Genomic DNA, 25032 nt, shown 5'->3' on the forward strand with positions numbered 1-25032 from the left:
CACTGATACAGGTTCTCTGTCTGCATAAAAATCTCCTGCATTCCATAGCTGGAGAATGGGAAAGAAATCTGCAGCAAGCAACCTGCTAACCAGGAAGACCTAGTAATGGCCAAGACCCAATCCAAAAAGAAGCCTAACTGTGTTTTGGAAGGGAGAGAGAGATATTTGAGGAAGATAATTTTCTTTCAGTTCATTCCATAACCTTCAACAGTGCCATTCATTTAATTTCCTGGAGTTTTGTTCCAGCAAGAAAAAAAAAAAATCCGGGGACGTAAACAAAGTCAACTTTTTTATTTTATGCTCTCTTCTCCACGTAGGCTCCTGTTATAACCAAAGTACGGTGAAATTGTGCGTTCTCCTCACCTAGGTTTTTTCTGGTATTCTAACCACAGTTCATTCCAAAACTATAAGGTCTGTTAACTTCAGTATCAAATGTTGTGTCAGTCACTACAGGCTTCAAGAATTATATGCAGTCTCCACTCCATAAATTACCTGAAGGGATTTTAGGGAGTACTAAAACAGAAAAAAAACAAAAACAAAAGAGAGAGAGAACAAAAATATCAGAGTTTTCCAGGCGGTTGTTGCAAGAAATTGCTGCCAGTTGTGACTACATCAATTCTTGATGCAATTTTTAAGTTCTTTCCACTTACACTTTCCCAGCCTCTCTGCCCTGCAGAGGGAGTGCAGGGGATATGGATCTCTTCCCACCTGGCTGGGACTGGAGTCTCAGGGCTGATCACTGTTGAGCAGCTTCCTCAGGTTACCCCAGGATACTGTAGAAATATTTTCATTTTTTTCTGTGAGCAGCTGTGATGTCAAAAAAGGACGCTTTACAGCCTGATAATGGTGCCTCTGACACCCAGCCTTTCAAAGCCCACTCGAAACTCAGGAATGAGTGAAAGGAACCAGAAGACTAGAAGACTGGAGGCAAGCAGGCCATCCAAGGATCACTGCCTGCACTTGGCTAAACAGACAGTGTGTGTCCTTGTGCTCTGCCCTTCTGGGAAGGAGGGAGAGAAGGATGCAGTATGGTGACTCTGGATGTCAGAACAGATTCTTCCATCTGGTGGGCTGATAACAGTATTGCGGTTCTGATTCTAAAATCCCGCTAGCCCTAGCTGATACACACACACACACACACACACACACACACACACACACACCTACACCTATACCTGGAGTAGAACTACAAAACAGAATTTCTCAACTTCTGCACTATTGGCATCTTGAGCCAGATAATTCTTTGTTGTGGGGGCTGTCCCGAGCATTGTAGGATCTGGATTTCTGAAAGTATCCTCTACCCACTAGATGCCAATAGTGCTGTTCTCCCCTCCTCCTGTCCCCAGTTGGGACAAGCCAAAATGTCCGGAGACATTGCCAGATGTTCCCTGGAAGGGCACAGTTGCCCCAGTTGAGAAGAACACTGCTACAAAGTAATGAACCTTGTGTCTTATCCACACATATCCAGGCTCACTACTTAGTTACCACATAGCATTAGATTACATAGACCAAAAGAAAAATTGGATGGAGGAAGAGTCCCAGGCTTTGCTAGAAAGGAGTGGGCGGATGATTGCTTTTCTAAATGTATCCCTTGTACCTCTGTCCTAAGTGTTTAAATTCTCTAAATTCCAAAGCAATTGAATGATTCATGTTAAGAGGCAAAAATGGTATTTTTAATGGACTTTTAAAAATAAAATTTTGTACCTCAAATATAAGCAACTGAAATGATGTGTTTGTATAAATGAAACCGTTTGGGCTTCTCCACTTAAGTTGGCATTTCCTGTATGTACTCTTCCCTTTCACCGTCCTGCTATTAGCAGGCAAGAGGAAGCTGATAGTAAAAAGAGGAGAAACTTCTGGACAGCTTTTTGGCTCTCAGGATGCTGCCTTGAGAGTCTGCAGCCCCACTGTCCTTCAAACATGGTTCGGAAGGCTTTCCTTCAGCCCCCACTCTCTAAAAACTGGGCTGAAAAGAGCCCAATTTCTGTCTGAAGAGTTTCAATACAAGAAAATCAGTTGGGCAGGAAATCAATTAAGTGAGATGACATGGATACAAAATGAGAAAGAAGACTATCCCTACTTGGTTCCACAGAAGATACTCAGACCCTAAGGTTTCTACTGTAAATAACATCCACTTGCAACTCTTGCAGCCTTGTGAAATGAGCAGATTTTCCACTTGCTGTGGTTTCCTAAATTTTGGAATCCGAATTGGTTCCAATGGGTTAGAAGGCACCCCAAAGGAGAATCCTTGGGAACCGAAGAAGCAGCCTACGAGGCCACGCTCAGAAAAGTAAAGAAGGTCCATTACCAAATCCCCCCCAACTCCCACGTGGCATCCCACGCAGGATATGTCAGAGGTTCCCGTGTGTCAAAGCGACCAGAGGCGTCCCTCAAACAAGACATTGCTATTGATCATAATCCTGCCTTCCTGTGAAGGCATTCCTGCCGTAAAAGGCCCGTAGGACGGATGCCGGCGTCCCTCTCCTACCCCATCGCATCCTAGGCTGCCGATGGGTGCCTGGTGAATGGACTGGATGTTATGCCTTGAAGGTCGTGCCGTGAAGGTCACACCTTATTTTATCTTGCCTTGAAAGTATTTTACCTTGCCTTGAAGAACCAGCTGTTTTTAACCCATGGAGAAAACTAGAAAAGTTTAACAAGGGGGAAATTACCAAATTTTGTAGCCTAAGTAATTAGTAGAGGACATTGACAGGAAACAGTAAAGATAGAAATCCATCATGGTCTGAGCGACATTCCAACACATGTCCTTACAGCCAACTTCCCTAGGAAACGGTACCTGGTTGGGTTTTAGTTCAATCGGGTACTGGTTTCGGCCGGCTCTCAGGGGAGGTCCCGCGGCCAGAAGTGGCTAGACCGGGAATGTGGAGGGGATCGCATTAGATCCATCAGGAGGAAACCTCACACGGGAGTCTTAAGATTGGCAGCCGTGCTAGTCACTTAGGTGGCTGTCCCTTGCCCAAGACAGACGACTTTGTATAAGGACAGCAGTAAAAAGAGGGCATCAAGTTTCTGGGTCTTATTACCATCCTGGCCAGGGTACTAACTTCCAGTCAAAAGGCAGGCTTTTTCCTCCCCGTAGAGTAGCCATGGGCTAGAGGATTGCGGCCTAACCTAGCGACATGAAAGTGTTCCAATAAGACCGTACTCCTTGAAGAGCCCCTGAAATGACAGTAAAGGAAGAGAGAAAGTACTCACCAATTTTGCACCGAAGCTCAGAGTCCGGCTGTAAAGACTCAAAGCCCCACGTTGGGCGCCAAATGATGAGGACACGGAATACTCGTGAGGTTCAGTGGGGTGGAGTCCGGAGCCGACGACCAAGAAAGAACTCTTGAGGTGTCTTTGGTGCAAAATTGGTGGTTTATTAAAGCACGGGAACAGGACCCGTGAGCAGAAAGAGCTGCTGCACCGGGGTTGTGAGGGGTGGCTGATTATATACCATGGGGTTGGGGGAGGTAAGGAAAAAGGGAGGTTGAGAAATACTTTCATATGTTAAAGAAGACTCACAGGATACTGGAGACCTTGCCATTGTCAAATTAAGGTTGTTTTTCCCCTCTAGTCAGGCATTAACATGAAGATAGTTGGGAACTTCCCGGAGCCTGCAGATTATAAGGACATTTAATTGTATCTACATTCCCTTCCGGAAGCTAGGTTAGTGATAGAAATGCTTTGTTCTTGTAAACTGCTAAGACATTTGTAAACCGAGGCAGACTTAAGTCTTGCAGGATTGTGGTCTCTATAGGTTAACTATTTCTTTGTCCTTTAGGGCAGCCAGGAGTGCCTGAGGAATGTCACCTACATCCCGGGGAGGTGGGGGGGGGGTGTCGCAGGGCGTCCGTTTCTTTGTCCTCAGCTTGCCTTCTGTTCCCTCATCATCACGGTTTACATTTTAAGTGTACTTTTATTCATCAGGTTTTAGTGTTTTAGGAGTAAGAAGTGAAAGATTAATGATTTTTACCCATTGCAATCAGGGCAGGGTTAATGTGCAATTTCACTGCAAAGGACTGAAGTCAAGAAAAACAACAACAAAAGAACAAAGCAAAGCAAAACATTAGGTGTCTCTATGGTCAAGATTTGAGAAGTATCGGATTACGAAGAAATCATTGAAGGCCTAATGCTATTCCAGTGAATTCCATAACAAATAACAATCCAAGTACAGGTTGTGAAATCAAGCAGCCTTCAATTCTCATCTGCCACTCTTCAGCTGTGCATGGAGGGCCTGCTTCCTAACCTCTCTTAGCCTCTATTTTCTCTTCTAGAACTAGGGCAATAAAGTTGATGTCAGGATCAAAATAATGCATCATAAGGTGCCTGGCACAAAGTTCTTTTTTAAACTGCACACTAGTGTTACACCTAAAGGACTAGTTCTCAAGTGTGCACTTAAAAATCAGTTGTGACACCAATAACCTAAAGCCTCACAGTGCTACCGTTTTTGCTTCTCGGTAGGATAACAGGTTAAAACTGTACAATTAGTTTTACTCTCATGATCTCTGACCAGAAATCCCAAATCAACGTCTCAGGGAAAAATAAGGAAATGTTGACCCACCAAAGGTTTCTGAAAGTCAGATGATAGTAGTCAGCTAAAACGTATTTGTTTCCTTCTATGCGGGAAATTGATGTGACACATTTATGTTGAGAGAATGTTTTTGCATAATCCATCTTTAAGCCAGCCTTGCCTTTATTGCTCAAGAAACTCAAAGGGCTAGTGGGGATACTGCAGGTATCAGAACTTTCCATGGCTGTAACACTTTAAAAAGCACTGTGTATCTGGGACTGTTACAATACAGGGGTCTCATGGAGGAGACAGAATGTAATATGCAAGGAAGCTATTGCTATCCTGAATAATTGGAGCCAAGGCTAACCAGTGACAGTGAGGCCAGTTATTTCCAGCTAAGGCACAGCGGTAGCCAGCGTTACAGCGGTAGTTTTTTCTTCACTGAACTGTGAATTGCAGGTAATGTTTATAACCCTTATAAAGCTTGAATTACATGATCTGAAGAAGAAAAATATTTTGTGATAAAATACAAATAAAATTTACCATCTTAACTTTTAAGCAGATAGTTCAGTGGCATTAAGCACACTCACATCATCGTGCTGCCACCACCATTTCCATCTCCAGAACTCCTTTCATCTTACAAAACTAACTCTGCACCCATTAGACACTAACTCCCCATTCTCCCCTCCCCCCAAGCCCTTGGCATACCGCCTCTGTACTTTGTCTCTTTGAATTTGCCTACTCCGGGTATCTCATATACATGAAATCATACAGTATTTGTCCTTTTATGACTGGTGTATTCACTTAGCATAATGTCTCAATGTTCATCCATACTATGGCGTATGTCAGAATTTCCATCCTTTTTAAAGAACAATATTCCATTATATGTATACACAGTTATACCTTCACCCCTCCAATGACATTTGGGTTGCTTTCAACCTTTTGACTGCTGTGAATAATGCTGTGACCATGGGTATAAATATCTTTGAGACACTGTTTTCAATTCTTGAGGGTATAGACCCAGAAGTGGAATTGCTGGATCTTACGGTAATTCTAAGTTTAATTTTTTGAAGACCCACCATGCCGTTTTCCACTGTACTGCACCAGTTTACATTCCCACCAGCAGTGCACAGGGTTCCAATTTTTCCACATCGTTGCCAATACTTATTTTCTGGGTGTGTGTGTGTGTGTGTCAATAGCTATACCAATGGGCGTGAGATGATATGAAGGAAATTTTTAATTGCATCATTCTTAGAAGCAAATGTATTTCATCCCACGGATAGCAGCCAGCCTGAAGGCCCCTTCTCCATCCATCCCTCCCAAGCGCCTCCTCACCACCCACCCCCTGAGAGATGGGAGGGATGGGCGGATGTGGCCTCGCTTCCCTGAAGGGACGGGTCTCCGTCGGTGGCGACGCGTACGACAGAGCCAACTGGGACGTGCTCCTCGAGAGCCAGAGCTGGCACCCCGAGAGGAGACGATCTGTGTCGCAGTACCCGTGGGACCCTAAGCCCCGTTTCTGTCAAGGGTCAGAGACATTTCAGCTGCCTACGTGGCCGAGCACCTCGGCGTGACGAGGGTAGGCTGGCGGAACGCGACTAGTGAATCCATCTCCCCGCGGAAGTCCCGGCGCCTGCGTGTTCCGGGGCAGCCGGGCGGAGCGGGTCCTCGGCGCCTGCGCGTTTCCTAGCGACTCAGCGAGGGGGGCTGGAGCGGCGGGCGGGGCGGGGCGGGGCGCACGCTCGCTCTCTGGCGGCGCTGAGGAGCGGTCCCAGGACGGTAGGTGGAGCCCGGCGCAGGCGCGCTCCCGGGGTTGGGCGCCACCTGCGATCATGGCTGCGCCGCTGAGTAGCCAGTGTTTGCGGCGGCTGCAGATCGTCCTGTCGATTCTGAAGCCGGGGAACCAGGTCCCCCGTGCCGGGCCTGCAGCCGCATTCGGGTAATGGTACCCGCTTCCCTCCGGGAGCCCGCGCGGCCAGGTCCGCGCTCTGGGGGGGCGGCGGGAGAGGAGCGCGCTAGCCGGGGGGGCGGGGCAGGCTGGGCAGTGCGGGCAGCGGCCGTGGGCGCAGCGTCTCCGCCGTTTTGCCCTTACTCGGCGACCCGGAGCCTGCCCCACGTGGGTGCACGGGAGGCGGTGGAGCAAACCTCCACCTCTGCTCCTCCCGTACTGAGCACTTCAGCCACTCATCGGTTTCACTTCTGCGACTGGAGCCTTAAAGAGCTTGGGTGATGGAGTGCAAGCCCTTCATTGTGCGGACAGACGAAGGCGACCCAGGGAGGTAATCTTAGCCACACTCTCAAGACAGAGATTAGAATCCCAAACCCTTCATTCTTATTCGTTGCTCTGTCCAGTCTCTTCACGCCTTCAGGGCTCTTATCTCTCATGCTTCTTATATCAAAAGCCAGCCTGAGAATTTCCGTGACCTATTAGCTCTCACAGTCCCGGGTACAAAGTCCTTGCGTCGTCGTCTTTTTTTTTTTTTTTTTTTTTTCTGATTTTGAACTTTAATGTGCAAAAGAACCACTTTGAGCCTCTGGGATAATTCAGAATCCTTGGCCTGACTCTGAGGTTCAGATGTAGTCGGAAAGGCGAACAATCTGCCTTTTTCTTTTCTGACTCCCTATCTCCCATCTTCACGTACACTTCGAGATAGAACAAGACAAAACTAGATTAATGGGTGCCCTTGGTCCCAAGAGATACTAAGCAGAAAATGTGGTTAGAGCCGCATGAGGGTTGCTCTACTTCACCCCCTACACACCTACCTATACGCTTTACACACAAACGTACACAGGGCATGTATGCAATTAACTGGTGATGGGTCAGTTCCATTCATGGCTAGGAAAAGTCAAATCCCAAATGGGTACCTGGCATTTAGAACTTCAGTTGATCCAATGTGAAAACTTCTCATTTGAAAATTTAATTTGGAAGGAGAAGGGAAAAATCTGGTCAGCTTTAAATTTTTATGTTGTGATTAACTAGTTCCTAAGTTTCATATTTGATTTAAGTTCTTTTTTATTATTATTTTAGAACTTTTAGATTTTCAGGACTATTTTAATACAGGTGGAAAAATAGGTCAATGTTCACAGCTGTATAAATCAACATTGAAAAATGGCAATTTATCCAGTTTCCTATTTGCAGAAAGAGATTGAAGTTAGGTTACTATGTACCAATACCCAAGTTGAGATAGGTTGTTTAATGGTTTCAGGAAGGCCCCATCCATTTAGTGTAAATCATTCTTCCTAAAATATCTGTGAAAAACAGGTTTCTCTGGATTTTGAACTGCTGTTTTGTAAATGCAGTTGCAAGTTGATACTACATGTAATCAGAGAAAATGAGCAGGGGTACTGGTTGATCCTGAAATGAAGCTGCAGCCCAGTATAAGTAGGTGAAAGCGCTCTTTTAAGACCTTTGCTTCAGAACAGCCAGTACCCAACGTACACTTGAGTTGTGTTCCAGAAGCTTGTTTTGTCTGTGGTTGGCACTCTGACTCTTTTTTATTTTGTAATCTGTAAACTGGTTTGTTCCAGAACCAGGTAAAAAAATAATAATAATAAAAATTTTTAAAAAATGCTTTTTCTATCTGCAGTTGTATGTCGAGTACAGTTCAGTATTAATAATTTACAGAACTCACCAATGTGCCAGAAGGAAACTGTTCTCTGAGTTCAACCTTGGGATGCTCTGCCTGAGAATCAGAGACCCTCCTTTCCCTGGCACCTGCCACCACCACCCTCTGTCTGGTAGTCAGGGTGCGTGGGGCCCCGGGGCCAGAGCCCGGTTGGGACACTTTGTTCAGCCGTGAGGTAACAGAAAGAGCATGAACTCTGGTGTTTACATGGCTTCATTGCCACTTCCCAGCTGCACAAATGTGAGCAGGTTACTTGACCTCTCTGAGCCTAGTGCCTTGCAGAATTGTTCTGAGGATTAGAGACAATAAATGTAAAGGGCCTGGAATATAATAAGAATTCACTAATTAGTAGCTACAGTTAGTACTGATACAGATACGACTATCTCAGTAGTAACGCAGTGTATGAGAGATGCAAAGTAAGTCATCAAAATTCATTTAATTCAAGCCCTAGGGGTAGCTACTACGTTATTGTAGCTAATGGTTACTTTGGAAAAAATATACCCAAAAAATAGCTGAACATAAGATAATGGAGAATATGTAGGACTTTCAAAGTGAGGGTGTATTAATTGGCTTCATTTTTATTTCTAAGCAAAGGGCAAAATGCCAAAGGCGCTGATGTCAGACACCATCATTACTGGTGTAAATTACCAGTAATGTGACTGGGGCAAGTTGTCTAAACACTCTAATCCTCAGGTTTCTCATTGGTAAAATTAGAGTAAGTATAATGTACATCACAGCAAAACAAATGAGATAAGTAAGCTCTTAATAGAGTTCATTACTTAGCTTAATAATGAAACTAAATGTTTGTTTTCCCCAAGTCGTTAGATTCTTGGAGGACACTTTCCTTCTTGGAAGGGAGCAGCTCAGCCCCCACAACCCGGGAGTCATTATCATCGTATTGCTTGTGACCTCCTTCCCTTTCACAAAATTGCCTATCCAGCTTCCCGGAAAAAGAGACAGGGACAAATTCATATTTGTAAGGCATATGCAATTCTAGGTGAGCAGGCCTTCCTACAGGCTGTTTTTAATAGTTAGGATTTTCTTTTTCTTCTACAAGAAATTAACTCAGTACAGTCGTTCTCAACTTCGGTTGCGAATTAGAATCTCTTGAGGAATTTAAAAAATACAGATGCCTGTGTCCCACCCCAGAGATTTTACAGCCTGGGCATCTGGAAATTTAAGTGTGCCAGATGATTCAAATCTTAAGTTTGAGCTTCCCGCTGATACAGTGGGAAGCTGAAAATGCTCTCATAAAAGGGGCCAAGTAGGCAGCTGTGTAGATGTTGGTTAAGGTGTGGGGAACTTAATGTCTGCTGTCTGCACCCCCAGCATCTCCTGTATCCTCCCAACTTCTCAGTCATAATACTAGGCAAACTGCATAGTGCCTGCTGATTTAATTATCTGCTGATCTAATTATGTCTTTTCTGCCGGCCTCTAAGCTACTGGAGGGCTCAGAACAAAGGAGGAGTTCAGGAAATAGATGAGCGAATGAATAGTAAGGTAGTGTCTTGGTGTTTTTGAAAGCACCTGCCAGCTTGCTTCAGCAGCACATATACTAAAATTGGAATGATACGGAGAAGATTAGCATGGCCCCCGTGCAGGTATGACATGCAAATTCGTGAGGCGTTCCATATTTAAAAAGAGAGAGAAAGAAAAGGAAGGAAGGAAGGAAAGGAAAATGAAAAGGGAGAGAGTGAGAAAGAGAGAAAGAGAAAGCACATGCCAGGGCTCTACCCCAGTCATTGAGTGATAGTGTGCCGGGTTTGTCCTAGGCAAGCATATTGTCCTAGGCAGCTATATTTTTAACTCTCCACAGGTATTCTAACGAGCGCACGTGCTTAAGAACACGTGGGTTAGAGATGTGAAGTGATCATTAGTGGGGAGAAAGTGGTGATAAAGACGGATGGACACCCCAAAGGAAAGATTCATTTTTGGTCTTTAAATTTTCTGAAATTTTTTTATCCTTTTTATCTGTGTGTTCGGGAAATTTGGTATCTTGATTGTGGCTCAAGTAATATGCACATTTCAGGGCCATTGAAGGCCTGGTCTCTCTGCAGTCTGATTTTCTTTCCACAGACACATAAAATGAGGCCTGAACTACTGTCTAAAGGCCCCTTGCTAAACTGGAGAAAAGAATGCTTTACTCATTTCAGTGGTCTTCTATTGATGATAAATCATTCAGTAAATAATTTGATAACTTTATTTTTTTATTCAATAACTATTTTTTTAAATAAAATTTTTTTCTTGCATTTGAAATTGATTTACTTTGATTTACTTTTGTTTATAATCACTTCTCTGTCCTGTTTCCCCAACCCGGAGATCGATAAAAGGTTTTTGGCAACCTCCATTAACCCCATGGGGTGGGCTGATGTGACAGTGGTGGGTACCTCTGGTGTGGGGACACATTGATGTTGATGACAAGGCACTAGAGACGTCTTCTTTCCCCTTAGCCTAGCTGCAGACTCCCTCAGCATTCAGCCCAAACCTTGTTCCCTCTTGGACCCCACACTCTTGCCAGGCGTGAACACTGCCTTGTCCCCACATATGTCCCTTGCCCCTGGGCCTTTGATCATGTTATTCTAGAAGCACCCTCCCTACCACATTCTTTTTTTTTAAATTTTACTCCTCTTGGAAGTGCAGTTCAAATGCTACTTTTTTCACTCTTCTCCAGATACCTCTGCTCGATCCGATATGGTCTCTGTCTCTTCTAGAACCATCTTCAAAGTCTTCTGCCTTAGTAACCTTGCCCTGACATTGAGTTCCCATTATGCCAATTCTAGACTACATGCTTTTGTTTTTAACCTTCATCTTGGGCAACCAAAAGCTGGGATAGGGTAATTGGGGGAAAAGTTTGGAATGGGAGAACCAAAACACAAATACAGCAAAGCATGAAGGGAAGTTAGAGGTTTTTTGCCAAAGAGATTTCGGAGTGATCGTGAAAGCTGAAGGAAAGGATGCCCTTGGAAGGCAGTGCCCTTGCTGAGGCCCCTGAACGGTGCAGACTGAGAGTCAGCAACACCCAGCCACGAAATCCCAGTGTCTTGGGAGTTGAGGAAGATGCTGTGGGGAGTGGGGTTCCTCTCACTGTGTGTGACCTCCTGACTGTACAAAATGATTCTTACAAGCATGTCTTGAGCGCTGCAAGAAAGGGAGCCCCTCAGAGATCTTCAGGGCACGAGGTTTAAGAAGAGTGCGCCTTCTCACGAACAGGAGCCGTGCGGGTGCTTGCCATCTCTCGGGGCCTTCTTCCTGTGCGGCGAACGTGGGAAATCCTGACTCACTCCAGCCGTGCTCCTGGCCTCAGTCCTAACCCTCCCTCCCTGATGGTTTGCCGAGAATCTCTTGTCTCTTTATCTTCCCTCCTGCTAGATCATGGGCAAAAGTAACTCTGTCAATAAATGTTTGTGGAAATGGATCTTTATCACCAGAGGGTTATTTGCCTTTATCTGGACCCTAGAGCCACTTTAACAATAGAAATGAAGGACTCCGAAGAACAGGACGCTGATAAGTGCTTGGCGGTGTCAGTATGAGACCACGCTTGCTCAGTGGCTTTATTATTGCTCCTCGTGATTTTTCTATAGATAATGAGCTTATAGGTATGCCAGGCTTTATTACCACCCAATTCGGTCATTTTTGCAGAAATTGTGTTAAGACAGTGTACGTGCATTCAGCACGTTCGTTTCTGCATTCTCATTTGAAATTGGTGATGAGACGAAACCGAAAGAGGAAAGAGGACCTCATTTTTTAAAAAAGATTTTTATTTATTTGAGAGCGAGAGCATGAGCAGGGGGGAGGGGCGGAGGGAGAGGGAGAAGCAGACCCCCACTGAGCAAGGAGCCCCACATGGCACTCATAGGATCCTGGGATCATGACCTGAGCCAAAGGCAGACCCTTAACCAACTGAGCCACCCAGGCACCGAGGACCTCATTTTTTAAAAATGCTTCATTTCAGTAAGCATTTTGACTAACTGCAGAGAGGTAATAGGGGTAGAGAGTACATAAAGAAAAAGGGGGGCAGTGGTTAATGTAAATTCCTTAACATCCTGCCAGGAGAAGAGGAGCATCTCCTTCCAGCATCTGTCCTGGCGGGCCAGAACGTTGCTTCCGCATGTCACCCAGCCACCTGGGGAATTAGTGAGGAGGCTGTTAGGGCCTGATCCAGGAGCCTTGTATGTGTTTATTGCTATGTACCCCTCCTTAGTCATTCTGGAGCTTCTGGAAGAGCCTCAGAGGAGAGGTTCATCAGAGCAGTACCCTTGATACGGTACACGCATCGGTCAGAGCAGACTCGGGCAGAAGTCCTGCCCGAGGCACTCTCCTGAGCCAACATGTCCAGTTAGATGCTACGTCATGGGAGGTGTTGGGCCAAGGAGGGTCAGCGGCACAGGGAGGGCTCTTGACATGGAAGCTTATGGACCTGTGTGTTTAACGATCAACACAGATATTCCAACATGTTAAAAACCAGGCTGGCCCTAGCAGTGCAGACAGGCATTCCTGCCGGGAGCCCGTCTGCAGCTGGCCAGAGTCCATGAGAAGCCATGCGCCTAAAGGCCTGCCTAGGGACCAAGGCCGCCTCTGCAGACTCTTGAGACCAGCCACGCCCTTAGGAACACTGCCAGTGCAGCCGAAGGCCCAGGCTGCCCCTCTAGGTCTGCTGAGTTCCTGACAAATGGCTCCAGGCTCTGTGTCCCGGTTGCCCACCCTCGCTTGTCACCGTGTGAAGCTCCCACATCAGCCTGCACCTGGCACCACTGGCATCCAGCTCACCAGGTGTGTGCCCTTGGGGGTGTATGGCCGTTGATTTCAGCAACCTCTCAGTACTTCTGTAGGGCAAGCCCTGGGCTGGCGCTGTAGGACATTCAAACACGAAGGCCCAGTTCAGATCTGCAGTCTAGTAAGCCGTCCCCTTTTAGGTCTGGAAAACTAAAGCACAAACCAAAGTCACCCAAGAAGCCTGAGAAGGGTACTGGAGTTGACTCAGGTATATAAAAGGGCAGTCTGGTCATATTACGTTTGTACTGCTGAGTAATTTTTCTTTGGGGGTGGGATTTTTCTCTTTCAGCACCTCCATAACCTCGGGCAAAGTAGCTGTGAATGGGGTCCATTTGCACTATCAGCAGACCGGAGAGGGAGAGCACGCAGTCCTGCTGCTTCCTGGAATGTTGGGTCTGGAAGTTTTTAATGGAATTTGCATGCTGTGTAGTCTGTGATGCATTCACATTATTAGATGCCAAATATTGATTATTAATTTTAGTGCTTTGCTAAATGCTTTACTATTGGCCACAAATTTAAGTGACAGAAAAGAAAGATAACTTTCTACTACATGTATTCTTCAGTCCTTTAAATACCCAGGGTGGTTTTTTTTTCCCCATACAGTTATACTGTGTAGTTACCTAAAATTTGGGAGGATAACAGGGGTCAAGGAAAGGAGTGTAGGAGGAAGGGATAGATGAAAGAAGGAGATGAGCTACTGACCAACGATCCCAGTGTGCCTGGAATCGAGGGGTTCCAGGGTGCAAGACTTCCAGTGCTAGAAGAGGAATTGATCAACCTGTTGTGGTTGGTTATATGCTTAATTAAAATAAGAGCTAAGAACAAGACTTAATTTAAAGACTTTTTGGAAGTCAGAATTAGATTGGCATGAATGGAGCATAATAAAGCCAACTGGATCCCAATTTTATCTTTCAGATAAGTAATTTACATGTAGACAGCTCTGGGGGATAATGTCCAGTGATCCCAGGACACTCAAATTTGGTTTTAAGGGTTTTAGTAGTGTTTTAATTTAGTGAAATAATACCAACATATACAATTTCCTTATGATTTATTTTCTTCTAAAAGTAAAATGCTTTGCCAGATTTGCATACACATGTATGTGTGTGTAAAAACCATATATATGTGTAAAAAAAGCACATATACTATATATATATTGCACATTATATACACACATATATATATTTTTTCTAAGTAGGCTCCATGTCCAGCGTGGAGCCCAACACAGGACTCGATCTCAAAACCCTGAGGTCAAGACCTGAGCTGAGATCCAGAGTCAGACGCTAAACTAACAGAACCACGCAGGCACCCCTCCATTTATATTTTTGCCTTAGGTTTTCTGAATGATTTACCTGATGTTGAGAAAGGTAGATCTTCCCAGGAAGAATGGTGGTCCTTGGTAATGTTAAATGACCCTGTACCACCTTAAAAGACATTTTGTAGTAATAGCTAGTTTATCAGGCAAGATGTTTGGTATCCACATGTGGCCTGAGCTACCAGCCCTTAGAAGCTAAGCAGACTTTATGAATGAAATGCTGACTTGTCCCCGGACTGGGCTCCTTGAGAGTCTGGCCTTCCACGGCACACGTGGCAGGTGTGCGCACAAGTGGCCGTGACCTTACGGGCAGGCTGGGAACTGCCAGGCAGTTCCACCGCAGCCTCACGAACGTGCTTCTGCTTGTTACCATGCTGCTGTTTGAATGGAACAAGCTAATTTGATTTCTTCCCTCCACACCCTGCCCTCCCCTTCATTTAGTGTTTTAGTTGTTTTCTGGTGTTTACTTATAACCAGAAAATAAAATCTCCAGGGCTATTCACATTAGCTTAGTAAAAAAAACACCTGGGAATTTAGAATTATACTTTGAATAACTTGGACCAAATCTCATAAATTTGTTGACAGATGATATTGGGATCTCTCTCATTTGTAACAGCCATTTTTTAAAAAGAAAGAAAAAATCACCCAGAAGCATATCATATTGATAAGTCAATTTCTATGCAGTTTCATAAATTCCTTTTTTTTAATTAAAAAAAAATTTTTTATTAAGCAAGATTAACTGGGAAAGTACCCTAAGTGCCGAAATAATACAGGACCGAATGAATCAGGGCCTCTGTTCTCAAAGTAGCCACTAGGAGGAGACAAAAGGCAGGTCTGAACTCCACCAGGAGAGGAAGTCAGCCTCCCAGTAAATGGATTTTATCATCACAAGGTTACTTTGCTGACTGCATCCTGCTGTCTAACTTTGTTTTAAGATTGTAGTTGTTTCTGCTTTTACTGTAATGTGCTTGAAATAATGAAATCATTCACCTGTGGGTAACCGAGTGGCTATTTTTAGGAAGTGGAGAGACTGATTTTGGACCCCAGATTAAGAACCTGAGTAAGAAGCTCTTCACAGTGGTTGCCTGGGATCCCCGAGGATATGGACACTCCAGACCCCCAGACCGAGATTTCCCAGTGGACTTTTTTGAAAGGGATGCAAAAGATGCTGTTGATTTGATGAAGGTGGGTCTCTTAGGGAAGAGTCCAGAGGAGGGAGGATGGCTGGGCCTGTCTTCATCTGTTTTGTTTCTGGGGTTTTTTTTATTTCTGTAAGGCTAATACCATGTGATTCCTACAGAAAATTTAGGGAGTTCAAATAGGTATGAATTAGCAAGTAGAAATATCCCACAGTCCGACTATTTAGAGATACTGCTGCTATGACTTTGAGACTCTGCCTTTCCAGCCAATCTTTTTTTTCCCAATTTAGTTAACATACATGTATTATTAGTTTCAGAGGTAGAATTTAGTGATTCATCAGTTGCATATAAAGCTCAGTGCTTATTCCATCACATGCCCTCCTTAATTACCATCACTTGATTACCCCATCTCCCCCCCACCTCCCCTCCAGCAGCCCTCAGTTTGTTTCCTAGAGTTAAGAGTCTCTTATGGTTTGCTTCCCTTTCTGTTTTCATCTTATTTTATTTCATCTTATTTTCCTTCTTTCCCCTATATTCATCTGTTTTGTTTCTTAAACTCCACATATGAGTGAAATCATATGGTATTTGTCCTTCTCTCACTGACTTATTTCACTTAGCATAATACCTTCTAGGTCCATCCACATCACTGTAAATGGCAATAGTTCATCCTTTTTGATGGCTGACTAATATTCCATTATATATATACCACCTCTTCTTTATCCATTCATCTGTTGATAGACATCTGGTCTCTTTCCGTATTTTGGCTATTGTGGGCTGTAAACATTGGGATACAAAATCACTATTTTGTATCCTTTAGATAAAGACATACTAGTGCAATTGCTGGATGGTAGGGTAGTTCTATTTTGAACTTTTTGAGGAACCTCCATTCTAGTTTCCAGAGTGGCTGTACCAGCTTGCATTGCCAACAACAGTGCAAGAGGCTTCCCCTCCAGCCAATCTTATTACATATATAAATACACAGTTTTGTATTGATGGCATCATATTTATACATAATGTTTTTCCAAATTACTGTTCTTTGAACAATTTGTCAAGGAGATACTTGCATGTGAATAAATAAGTTTACGTAAGTCTTACAGTAGTCACATGGTATTCCATTGTGTGCATGCACCATCTTATTTCACCTCTCTCTGCTGGTAGCTAAATAATCTAATTTTTAAGTTGCTTTTTTTGTGATTATAAACAGCAGTGCAGCGAACATTGTTTTGTTCATGGACATTTTAGATCTCTTATAAACGATGTTGGTGTGGACACCCCAGGGCCTGTCTCCTGGCGCACAAGTGTAGGAGCCCCATACGTGTCTAGGGGGTGATGCTGGGTTATAGGAGATGCAAATGTTCCTTTTACAAGATAGTGCCAAATTATTATCCTTGCTACTTACAGCACTTGATAGTCCCATCAGTATCTTGGACTGATATTTGTTACATCTTTCATTTTCCAAGTCATTCTATTTTTACTTCTAGGCAGTATCTCTCAGATGTAATCTTTGTTCAGTTTCCCTGTCTAACAAGTTTTCAGATCCTGGTTGATTTAAAGACTAACATAACCTCCCCGTGACACCATTCTCCTCCAGCCTGTTCTTCCCACAGTTGCAGTCAGTGGTTTTATCAGATGCGGTGACTTCATTCCATCCAGTAAATATCAAGTTTCCCTCTGTAATCTGCATACTATTCTCAAAGCCTTCGCTCAGGCGTGGTGGGTGTGTGTGCACATGTTACTTGTCATTTCCAAGGACAGCTGATCGCCTCTGTTTCCAGAGATTCTATACCTCCAGAAGATGTAGTTCCCTCATTAATTCAAAGCAGTACTATGTACTTAGGGGTTTTTTATTCAATTTAATGAACATATACTGCATTATTAGTTTCAGAGGCACTTAGGATTTTACGATACTTATACTTCCACCAAAATAATTGAGAAAAAACATTTACATCATCAAATGATGGACTCTAGGATTTTTCTTAAATTGCCAGCGGCTGCTCCAAACCTCACAGCTGTATTGATTTTGACAACTGTCAGTTATGGGATTCTTTTAGCAGAGAGGAGCAGTCAGCTGTGCTATGCCTTTCACTGTATTCCCCGCAGACGCTGAAGTTTAAGAAGGTGTCTCTGCTGGGATGGAGTGATGGTGGCATTACAGCTCTCATTGCAGCTGCAAAATATCCGTCGTACATCAGCAAGATGGTGATCTGGGGAGCCAATGCCTACGTGACTGATGAAGATGAGGCGATTTATCAGGGTAGGTTTCACGAATCAGAGATGTCATGACACGTGGCACCTTTGCTCTCCCTTCTCAGGACTTACTTCAATATGTGTTGACAAGTCCTGTCTCATCTGCTTCCAGTACTCAGCTCTGCGGTAGGAAAAGCCATGAGTTCTCAGAAAAGTCCTACAGTTTAACCAGCCTGTGTTTTAACACCTTCTGTTTGCAGAAGGGACACCTTCATGACTCAGGAAAAGGTCCTAGAAAATCCGCGTTCACATTTCCGACTGCTGATAGTGAACTTCGAGAAGGGAGGGCTTGATGAAAAGTGTTCTTCATAACCTCATTTAAAATTATGGGAGCGTGAAAAGGAACATTGTATCCAAATATGAAACCTTATATTTTGATAAGGAAATTTTGTGCTGTTCACATTTTGTAAGGTTGTCCTTCAAGCTTATCTTTGAAGTTTTTAGAGGCAGAAGAACGGGGACCGTCAAACTACAGCCTGTGGGCCAAAGCCAACCCATCTGTTTTTGTAAGGCCGGGCACTGATGGAGAAGGCTGGTGCCGTCAGGCCTAGAGATCAAGCAGGGGCATCCCCCTCCGTCCCTGTTTCCTCCTCTGCGCCCAGAGTTGCTGCCCAGAGCCTGTGCTGGTGGCCGCTTACATGCTAGTGACTGCTGGCCGTTCCCAGGCACCCAGCTGTGGGATTGCAGTCAGCAACTCGGGACTCGCTTAGCCTCTGGCAGGCTGACCAAACTGAAACTGCGTGGCTCTCAGGAGGAGAGAAGGACACACTGGGATCTGAGGGTGTCTGGGGCAAAAAGCAAAAATGCCCTGGAATGCCTCCCCAACACCATCTGCCAGCCTGACCCACCAGGACCCTCTTCTTCAGTCTGGTGGCTTTTTATTGGGAGTGTGTTTCTCCTGGATCCCAGATGGACCGGCCCAGCCAGTTGGGATCAAGTGGGTCAGAGGTCTCTCACCTTAAATCTACCTACCGAATACCTTTGATTTTGCCTCTTGGCTCACAAAGCCAAAAATACTCTCTGGGCCTTGACAGAAAACATTTGCAGACGCAGACACTAGAATATGACAAGTTTAGTTTTACTCAGCTGGTTCCGCAGTTCACCCGATTTAAGTCAGCCACTAATGTCAGTGTTCCATTGTAGAATCTTAGTTCTTCGCCCTGTTTGAGGAGGGGCAATGACCCTCTTAAATGATGAGTCCGAGGCAGTCACCCATCCTAATCGGTACTCCTGCTTGTCCTTGTTGTATCCCTGCCGGGTTCAGAGGAGAAAATACTGTAAACGGAATGGAAATGCCTGTGACAATGCCTGCCTTCTCTGCCTGATAATTCCAATGTCTGGGTCATTTTAGGGTCAGCATTTGCTGGTTGTCTTTTCCCTTGAGAATTGGTCAGATCTGCCTGTTTGGGGGTTGTAGAGTTTTTTCATTTATGTATTTTTTGGTTTTGTATGTTGGTTAATTTGGGATTGTTTTTATTGTACTATGCCGTGAGACTCGGTATCCTGTTACAACTCTGAGGAATGTTGTTTTTTTTCCTCGGCATGCAGTCAGCCTGGTTAGGTTCATACTGCAAATTCTCTTTAGCCTTCTGTGGGCTGTTGTTGCAGCATCAGGTCCGTTCTCGAAGCCTGTGCTGGGATGTAGATGGTGGTTTATATGGTAGTTCAGTTCTTGAAGCTTATGTATGTGCTTTTTTGCATCTTCCCTGTACATGGAGAGCTCAGGGGTGATCCCAGGACTTGAATCATTTCATCAGTTCATATGCAGAATTAGGGACCCCCTTCAAAGCTCCTATGACCAGAAACACAGTTTTCTCTCAGAAAGACAGGTTTCAGCACCCCACACCCCCATTGTGCAGTACCCTGCAACTGGAGCCATCTTTAGGGCAAAGCAGCAAGAGAAAAGAGATGGAACGAATAACAGGGATGTCGCCTACAATCTTCAGACACTAGGGGCGCCTTTTTCTGATATGTTCGGTCAGAGAGCTAGCCTTCTCTTGGAGCATTAGGGGCCTGCCGCTGGACTAGTAGTGCAGGCCCATGGTTGTGCACCTTCCCAACATGGCCTTGGGTAAGAAGAGAGAGAGAGAGAGAGAAAGAAAAAAACAAAACAGTCTTCCTCAAGCAGGGGAGCCTGGTCCAGGTCCTCTGGCTAATCCTAGGGGTCTTCTCCTGAAGTTTCTGCTTTCAGCACCCCCAAAGGAAGAAAAGGGAAATAAGAAACTCATCTCCTTTCTGGGTCATCCTTCAAGGTTTGACTGTGGTCAGCCTCCCGCTCTTACACCTTGGCAGGTAGTTGCTCCTCGTTCCGTCTGGAGTTTGGCCATAATCTGTGAGAGGGGGGCTCACACCAGCTTGGCCAGCACCCACGCCCAAGAGATACTGGTACTCAGCTGAGCAGAGGTCTCACAGGTTCCGCTCTGACTAGGGGGTGATGTTCTCCAAACTACTATTCAGCCAGACTCCCCCAGAGCCGGATTTCTGTGTACCGGCCGAGCACCTGGCTCTGGACAGCCTGGAACTGGTGAGTCTGCACTGAGCTCACCGCCGCGTGAGTCTTGCCGCAGCCGGGCCGTCGTCTCTGTCTCCGCGAGAGGGGCTCGTCCACCTGGGAGGCCTGCAGGGCCGACCTCTAAGGTAACCGCTGTCTCTTCTGCGCACCGTTTTCCTGCTGAGGACCCTCGGCCTCGGAGGGCCGTCGGTCTTCCATGTAGGAGCTTCCTCCCTAAGGCAAAAACCTGGGCACTGGATTCTGCGACGTAAAATCCTTCGGTGCCGTCCAGGCGCCTGGGCCCGGCCCCGCTGTCCCGCTGCCCCCGTGCGCTCAGCCTTCCTGTGCGGCTCCCACGTTGAACCGCTGCCATTGCCGCCAGAGTTGGGCCGCCCTTCCAGCCGCCAGGCCGACTCGCTCGGCCCCCTCTCCCCCTACCATGCGCGGGGTGGCTTGGGGCCCCCGCCTCCTGCACCGGGGCCTCCGTGCTGTCCGGCCCCTCGGGTGCGTTGGCGCGCTTCAGCTTCTCGGGCATTCTGCGGCACGCGAACGCACACACGTGAGGTGGTGCTGACCACACCCTCTTCTTGAAGCTTCTCCGCCCTGACTTTCTTGCCGCCGCAGCCATAGCTTTCCCCTTACCCGTGCCCATCCTCTGTCTGACGCCTTCCCTGCTCTGCGCTGCCGGGCTCCATCCTTAGCCCTCTGCTCCTCTTCTCATTCTGACACCCAGGGAGCTTCCCTCGTCCGTTGGCGTCTTCAGACTCCCAGATTCCAGATACTCAACTTCGTGTTCATTTTTCATCTTACGTTCAGTGTGTCCAAAGTCAGACTCATAATCTTTCCTGCACACCTGTCCTTCCTGCTACATTTCCCACCTTGCTAAGTGACACTCAGTGGAATATACTTTCTTCCACAAGAGAGAATATTTTGATTATGATTTACTAAACGCCTACTGTGAGCTAACGTTAACACAGCTATGTGTGACTCAGCTCAGGGCTCAGGCAAGCGAAGAAGCCTGTGTTGATGGCACAGCTGGGAGGTCCGCCAGTGAAGCCCAGCGTTTTGCGTCTGCAGTCAGTGATCCAGACCTCTGCGTTCTTCCTGCGTTCTGCTGAGCTCTGTCTGGAATCCATCTCACCTTTTCCGTTCCTCCTGCCAGGCCCCAGGTCCAGGCCTCCCCATCTGTCTTCACTTAGATCGACCAGCACTTTCCAACCTGCTCTGTCTTTACCTCCTTTCAGTCTACTTTCCAAACTGCTTGGACGGTAGTTTGCTAAGATGTAAATCTCATTATATCTTACTTGAAAACCCTCCACAGCCTCGTATTGCTTTCCAGATGATTAGGGTTCAGAGTCCTCTACTTTGCTCTCGAAGTCTGAGTGAGCGAGAACCCCTTGTCTTTCTAGGCCCATCTGCTGCCGCTTTCTCTCCTCTACCCCCCACACCTATCCTTTTCTTCGACCACCTGGAAACTCCTGAAGTTCTGGCAATCGGTGGCACGGCTCCTGTATTTGCTTGCAAGCTTCTGTTCTGGCAGACTTAGACCCAACAGTGCCTCCTCCAGGAAGCCCACCACCACTGCCACTTCCTGCCATTGCCCCTCTGAGCTCACTGGCCCTCCTCTGTCCTCCCCCAGCCTCTCCAATGACATTTATCCCACTCTTCTACAGAGGTCCTTTACAACTCTAGACGATAAGGCCCTTGAGGGCAGAGACCAAATCCTATTCAAGTTTGTATGTGCTCTAACACTCAGCAGCCTACAAATAATGTTTACTGGATTAATTCACTAATTAATGGTGAGTGAATGAGTTTTCCTCTGGTACTTAGCACAAGTTATATGCTCAAAAAAAGAAATGTATCTGTTTTGGGGGGGGGATACAAATTATATCTATTTCACATCAGCAAATAGTTTGAGTCAAATAGTTATTTTAGGAACTTAACTGTGAAACATAATTGCTACTTATTTTTTGGTGGAAATTATGCTTTGGGGTAAAACTGGCTTCCTCTTGAAAAAAAGTTAACAAAAGTAAGTATATAAATACACAGAATATTTTTGAGTGTTTGTTATATGCTGGGTACCACTGTTAGCACATTTCATGTCTAACTTATTTACTCTTTATGTCAGAGTGTTATTATAATTCTCATTTTTCAGATGAGGAAACTAGCACAGAGAGGTTGAGGAATGTGCTCAGGGTTCAGACCCAGCCAGTAGGACTTCTGAGCCTGTGTGCTTAACCACAGTGCTTGAAGTGAACCTCTGGCTTGCCCCAGCTACTGCTAGATTTTTCTGCTCCTTGAGATTTAGATAATATTTCCCCCGAGAGTCTAAAGCCAGGCCCCAAATTTTACATACTGATAGCTACCTCTCACTCTAAATGTCTGCTTTTACTCTCTAAATGTCTGCTTTTACTCTCCTATCCCAGGGACGAATTTACATTTTAGCAAGAAAAATGTTTTCACATTGAACATTAGCTAACTTGGATCTTAAAAGATCTTGGCCTTTCTGTCACAGGGGAATTTTTTTATTTTATGAAAATATATATATGATTCTATAAAATATGTAAGTGTAAAATGTTAGTTATTTTACATATTAATAACCTTATTAACAATAAAATGATAAAATATATAATATATTACATATATAAATTAAACATTTATATTAAATATATTTGTGTATCTTTATGTAAACATGAATAATACATATTTATACTATTATTATATAAGTATATATTAAATTTTATTTTGTAATTTACTATATAATATTCTATTTAAATTTATTATTTTGTAATTGAATTTTATTTAATTGTATAATATTTGATACCTATAATGCAACACGTGACACTGTAAATTACGGACACCCATGAGCTCACCGTGAACATAAGATTGATCGCTGTTTATACCTTCAGTGTATCCACATGCTTCCTCCCCAGTGCACCCCACCTCTAGCCTGAGCCCTACGATCATCCCTGTGCCTTTTTGAAAACACTTCCGTCACATCTGTTTATATTCCTAAACAATAGGTAATTTAGTTTTATTTGTTTTTGAGCTACACAAAGTGACATCATTCTGTAGATCATCTATGACTCACTGTCTCAATGAACGTTGAATTTCTTTTTTTTTTTGAAGATTTTATTTATTTTACAGAGACAGCCAGCGAGAGAGGGAACACAAGCAGGGGGAGTGGGAGAGGAAGAAGCAGGCTCCCAGCAGAGGAGCCCGATGTGGGGCTCGATCCCATAACGCCGGGATCACGCCCTGAGCCAAAGGCAGACGCTTTTAACGACTGCGCTACCCAGGCGCCCCTGAACGTTGAATTTCTAAGATTCATTCGTGATGTTGCTGTATCATACTCTGTTGAGCAAATGTATTTTATTTTCCTTCTCTTTTATCAGTGGACTGTAGGTCTATTTTCACTGTTGCTGTGAATATTCATGTAATGTCTCCTGGGGCCTGGGAGCAGCAGTGTCTGTCTGGGGTATAGGCCCATACGTGAGATTTGCTGAATATATTGTGGGATGTAACTACCCCGTGTTACAAGTGACCAGCTGTGTTCCAACTACGTAAATTTGCATTTCCACCAGGTGCATATTAGATTCCTCAGTTTACGTCCTCAACAAAAACTTGGAATCATCAGACTTCTTAGTCCTAGCCAGTCCAATGGCTGTGAAATGGTATCTTAACGTGCCTCTTCCTCTTACTAATAGGATTGAGAGTCTTTTGACATATTTATGCACACTGGGGTTTCTCCTCCTGTATTTTACCTGTTCATGTCTTTTCGCTTCTTTTTGTTGATTCCTATGTATCAAAGATTACACCAGAGTTTTAAAACAAGGTGTTTAACAGGCATACCTGTGAAGTCTAACAACAGAGCAAACACCCAAGGACTCTCCACCCAGCTCGACTAGAACACGTCCAGTATTATGAGGATGTTACTGATCGGCAGGGTTTCTGGTGTTCGAGAGTCTGGTTATTACCCCCTTGCTGGTTAGTAGTTGCCTCAGTACTGGTGCTACACAGCTTGTGGCTTGCCCTTTGGCTTCCTTTATGGACAGAACGAATTTCAACGTAAAAAAAAAGTTCCAGCGTTTTGTGTTCTCGTTAGCTTGGCGAGTTTTGTGTGTTTTCACACTTAGGGACACGCTCGTCAGTTTCTTTACTCCGCTTTCCTTCTTTCATCTCAGATATTCCTCCCAAGCTCACTTCTCTTTCTCCTCAAGGTGTTTTTTAGAAGGTCTTCAGGGACAGCTCTGTTAATAGTGAGCTCCGTTTTGCTTCGATCTGTCTCTATTCCACACTCATTCATGAAAGATTGTGTGGCGAAGGGCAGAAATATAAATGGCAAATTATGTTCTCTGCCTTTCCAGGGTCTTCTGCCCTTCGTGGAACGCTGTGGAGAAGTTTTGCCCGTGTAGCTTTCCCCCTCTGGAGTGATGTGTCTCCCCTCTGGCTGTTTTTCAGGCTTTTTCTCTCTCTTTGATATATGGCTATTTTACTGTTGTGTGACTAGATGTGAATTCCTTTTTATTTATCCACTTTGGGTTATATTCAGTTTTTGTCTGTGGACCCTTATTTTTGATCAGTTCTGAAAACCGTTCTCGCCCGTGTCCTCCTTCCTGTATTGCTTCTCGTCCGTTCTCCCTCACCTCTCCTCTGTCAGGGACTCAGTGAACTTTGTGGGTCTTGCCTTCCCATCTTCCCTGTCTCTTGTTCATCTTCTTGTCTCTCTTTGTGGTGGTCTGCATCATTGCTTAAGCTTTCTCTTCCAGTGTTCTAGCGTTTTCATTTGCGTTATAAAGATTCTAATTGCTTTGTGGCCTGTGATTAGGAGCGAACATTTGCCTACCCTTAATCTGAAAACACACACCCAAAAAAGACCGGCATACAAAGTGGTGATGCTTTCCTTCAGAGAGGATTTACATTTGCCACTG

At 44.9% G+C, this 25032-nt stretch overlaps 2 protein-coding genes and 1 non-coding gene across 5 annotated transcripts in view; all 3 read left to right on the forward strand.

Moving 5' to 3' along the window:
* The window catches only part of RIPK1 (receptor interacting serine/threonine kinase 1), a 40094-nt gene extending 38379 nt beyond the window's left edge, over positions 1-1715 (forward strand). The window contains exon 12 of the mRNA XM_008692863.2: positions 12-1715. The gene's annotated coding sequence lies outside the window, so the exon portion shown is untranslated. The remainder of the gene's footprint in view (positions 1-11) is intronic.
* Positions 1716-6294: 4579 nt separating this feature from the next.
* The window catches only part of BPHL (biphenyl hydrolase like), a 35890-nt gene continuing 17152 nt past the window's right edge, over positions 6295-25032 (forward strand). For 2 of the 3 annotated variants that reach the window (XM_040645005.1, XM_040645006.1), the window contains exons 1-4: positions 6295-6452; positions 13202-13305; positions 15243-15409; positions 17464-17617. In XM_040645005.1, the coding sequence (XP_040500939.1) occupies positions 6346-6452; positions 13202-13305; positions 15243-15409; positions 17464-17617 (532 nt within the window). In that variant the 5' untranslated portion in view covers positions 6295-6345. Of the gene's footprint in view, positions 6453-6582; positions 6793-13201; positions 13306-15242; positions 15410-17463; positions 17618-25032 lie in introns of those variants that run through there. The other variant, XM_008692859.2, reaches the window with a different exon arrangement.
* Positions 9675-9777, forward strand: LOC121106125. The gene has a single exon (XR_005838875.1). It is a non-coding gene; the product is annotated as a U6 spliceosomal RNA (small nuclear RNA).

Source organism: Ursus maritimus, unplaced genomic scaffold (genome assembly GCF_017311325.1).
Source record: "Ursus maritimus isolate PB19 unplaced genomic scaffold, ASM1731132v1 scaffold_30, whole genome shotgun sequence".
NCBI classification, from domain to species: domain Eukaryota; kingdom Metazoa; phylum Chordata; class Mammalia; order Carnivora; family Ursidae; genus Ursus; species Ursus maritimus.